The sequence below is a fragment of the Suricata suricatta genome, chromosome 2, assembly GCF_006229205.1.
Source record: "Suricata suricatta isolate VVHF042 chromosome 2, meerkat_22Aug2017_6uvM2_HiC, whole genome shotgun sequence".
Lineage (NCBI taxonomy): Eukaryota > Metazoa > Chordata > Mammalia > Carnivora > Herpestidae > Suricata > Suricata suricatta.
Genome location: NC_043701.1, coordinates 154,760,669 through 154,764,561, shown reverse-complemented (window position 1 = coordinate 154,764,561; position 3,893 = coordinate 154,760,669). Strand labels below are relative to the sequence as shown.

General features: G+C 33.0%; 1 protein-coding gene across 2 annotated transcripts in view; it reads right to left on the bottom strand.

Moving 5' to 3' along the window:
• HELLS (helicase, lymphoid specific) overlaps positions 1 to 3,893 on the bottom strand; it is a 40,497-nt gene that overhangs the window by 11,838 nt on the left and 24,766 nt on the right. For both annotated transcript variants that reach the window (XM_029916365.1, XM_029916359.1), the window contains 5 exons: positions 3,556 to 3,717; positions 2,344 to 2,483; positions 2,120 to 2,258; positions 708 to 791; positions 508 to 627 (listed from right to left, as the gene is read on the bottom strand). In XM_029916365.1, the coding sequence (XP_029772225.1) occupies positions 508 to 627; positions 708 to 791; positions 2,120 to 2,258; positions 2,344 to 2,483; positions 3,556 to 3,717 (645 nt within the window). The remainder of the gene's footprint in view (positions 1 to 507; positions 628 to 707; positions 792 to 2,119; positions 2,259 to 2,343; positions 2,484 to 3,555; positions 3,718 to 3,893) is intronic.

Here is a 3,893-nt window from a genome sequence, read left to right as displayed (position 1 = left end):
GAGAGAGAGGGATGCAAAACCTGAGAGACTATTGAATACTGAAAATGAACCGAGGGTTGAAGGGGGAAAGGAGGTGGTGGTAATAGAGGAAGGCACTTGTGGGGAAGAGCACTGGATGTTACATGGAAACCAATTTGACAATAAACTAAACTAACTAACTAACTAAATAAATAAATGAAATTATTCTCTTAAAAAAAAAAAAGTGGCCAAAACTGATCTCACGGTTTATGGGTTGGAGCCCACACTGGACTCTGTGCTGACAGCCCTGAGTCTGGAGCCTGCTTCAGCTTCTGTATCTCCCTTTCTCTCTGCCTCTCCCCAACTTACACTGTCTCTCAAAAATAAACCTTAAAAAATCATTAAGACATTAAAACTAACAAATGCTTAGGATTTTGATCCTGCTACAAGGTTTTCAGTCTATCAGTTTGTGGGTCTACTCCAAACATTACTTTAGAAATCAAGATACGAATTACCTAAAGGAATTTGATATGTATGACATAGCCTTACATTTTTCTCTCTCTCTGAATAAGACATGGATCCATCAAGCCTGCTAAAGTTGAAATTTCTAAAGTGGCAGTAATCCATCAAAATGTCCAACATTCTTGTCATTTGTGAAAAAAGCAGCACCTGAAATTTAATTGTATTTTAGTATCTATACTGATTAATAGGGAGTAATTAAACAACCAAAAATCCATCAAAAGTACCACCTTGTGACCTCTGGTTTTTAGTTCTGGCAGCATTCGATCCAAAATTAAGAATTTCCCAGAATTTGTTACCAACTCTTCATCAATCTTAAAGGCAGGCAAAGAAGACAACAGAAAAAATAGTCATAATAATTATCAATAATTTTTGTCAACAAAATAAAATCCAGATGAACAGTTGATTTTTAATGACAAATAAGGCCTATATAATGTTTTTAAAAACTGGGCTTGTTATTTCACCTTTTTAAATGAGAAGATAGCTCTTTCTCAAGGAAAGACATACTCTAGAATTTAAAACAAATGATTTAACAAAAACGAAAATCAGTTTAAATCCAACCCTGATCTGTCCACCCCACCCCTCTCCCAAAGGCTTTATAATAAGAGAACTCCAAGTTTAAACTTACTGCACATGTTGAAGTTTTTTCTTTATAAGTGCACATTTAATAAAATATGAATGAAAATAACTGCTAGAATTCTGAGTATAAAGAAAACATAAGAGCTTATAAGCAACCTAAATATTGAAGAAATTTTTCACTTTCTAGTAAATATTAATTTCCTCATCAAAGCTTATCTTCTTCCTTATTTGAATGAAAAACTATAAATAAGTGACTCTCAAATAGGTGCAATTTTGCCCTTGATCCAAGGGTATATTTGGCAGTATCTAGAGACATAAAGGTTATTGCAGCTGGGGAAAACATGACTTGGTATTCAGTGACTAGAGACGAGGGATGATGTTAAATGGGCTATAGTTCATAGGTCAGCAACTCATAAAGAATTGTCTGGCCCCAAATGTCAATATTGCCAGGGAAAAGAAACTCTACTGTGTAAACTAGTATGAAACAGGGCTACTGAAGGTTACTGAGAACAGATTTATTTTAATACTATGTCGTTTTTCTATCAACTGCCCAAGGAAGTAATTCCATTCACCTCATCTGAATGCCTGTAACTTAGTAACCTTTTTGGTTCTGTGACTATCTGTTGAGATTTAGGCAATGAGCAGTCAGAATATTTTACCAAGCTAAATACTAACTAAAAGGAACACTGAAAATGTGATGACTATCTCTGATAGCAAGTAAAACAAAGTGGAAATAAATGGTATTACTAACAAAACAAAAACCCCAAAACACAGCAATAAAACAAAAAACTTTTCCCTATCACTCTAAATTTAGGGTGATTATTAATATTCAGATAAAATATGTAAATAGAAATATTTCACTTACATACAGAGAGCGACTATCATCCTAACACTAAAAAATTCTCAGTTCTGGGGGAAAAGATTATCTTCACTTACTGGAAGGATTACAATCTTTATACTTTAAGGATTACAATATTTAAGTAATAATCAAAATCCAAAATGACACTTTCCTTCAATATAAAGTCACAGAAATCACAACAGTACATTGTTAAATGGTACTCACTTTAAACTCTTGTGTGACCGGGTCTATAGGGTATTCAATCAAATATGGATGATTACAGCATTTACGAAGGAGCATCATTATATTCTGCAACTTCAGATTAACTTCAGACTCTAGAGGGATATTTGTTTCCATAACAGCTCTACCAAAAACATATAATCCATGAATGTGAGAAATACACAAAGTGTCACAGTTTAAAGGATACTTTATTTATTTTAAACTCACACCTTTCTCGGTCCACTTCTGGCTGTATTTGACTGATCAATTTTTCCAATTCATTAGGGAAATCGTCTATTTTGCTGTAATTTATTGACTTTCTAGAACGCCGTCTTGGTCGTCCAGTGGAACTTAGCTCAACTGTTTCTTTCTAAAAGTGAACAATTAAAAGGAATATGTTTAAAAAGCTATACCCTTAAATTCTAAATATATACAAATGTGATAGAATATTTTTAGGTACAAATGTTTTAAGACATATAGAAATAATAATTTTGTCTTTCATCATCAAGTTTAGTGATTTCCAAAGGCATAAAATCAAGGATCCATAAACACTGGCGAAGTGTAAATGTGGTCAAGGGAAGCCTAATTATTTTAACACTTATGATAGTATCTGATAACTAGAGTAAATGCCTTCATATCTCCATAGAAAATATTAAAGATGGGTAGAGATGGTTTGATCTTATGAAGGAATTTAATAACTTAGGGGCTCCGTATTAACTGCAATAGAGAGTACTTCTTTGGACTGGTATAACACTTCCATGAAATTCCTCACAGTAAGGAATGATACTAGATTCCTAATAGCTAGAAAGTCAGATCTTTCCTTTAATCATATAACAGGAATTGGGGAATAGAGTCTAATGGTTGTACAAAACAGAAATGTATAGAACCACAAATATTTTGAAAAGAAACACATAGGTCCATAGCATACAGTAAAGAAAGTCTGGACATTTAAACAAAATCTAAGGGTCTTCTAATCTTTAGTTATAAGATAACCACTTTAATCTCTTATAATATGCTGGGTGACAAAAACATATCTCTTTCAAATTAAGTATTCCAATAAATTTTTTGGTATCAATAACGTCCTATAAAGGTACTATGTTGTGGTCTATTTGGGAAATTCTTTTAGTATATTGTGTGTGTGGTCAAATGTATTTCCAAGTCCATCAGCCCATAGCATGATTAGGGTTAATCTGGGATGGGAATAAAAAATTTTAACAAGCATTCCAGATAACTAAAAGGCAACTGATGCATGAATCATCACCTGAACTTCAGTAGAATCAAAGAATTACTAGGAGACAACTTTTGCTTCTGACCTTATACTCCAGCTAGAAATTCACCCTCTACAAGTCCTAAAAACAAGTGATAAGCTCCAAGACTGAAATTAACCATAAGATTCTCAATGCCAACTGTCATCTACACTTCATTTCAAATCCACACTCTACCTCATTGCATCCAAACATGTTTGCAATTGTACGGTTCACAATGGCTGTATAAAAGATCTCTTGTTTCTTTGAAAGTGGTGCATAAACAACTACTTCTCGCTTGGGAGGAACTTCAAGAGCAACATCAGATTTTAGTCTTCTCAGTAAAAAAGGTGTTAGAATCTAAAATTTAAACATGAATAAACATGTGAATATTAAGCAATTATCTCTCCACAAACCTCTTTATCCTTCTTTCTCTTTTCTTCCTATATATATATATATATATATATATGTATATATATATATATATATGCTATCAACTCTTGAAAGGTGAGATAAAATATCTCCTTGAAATTTCC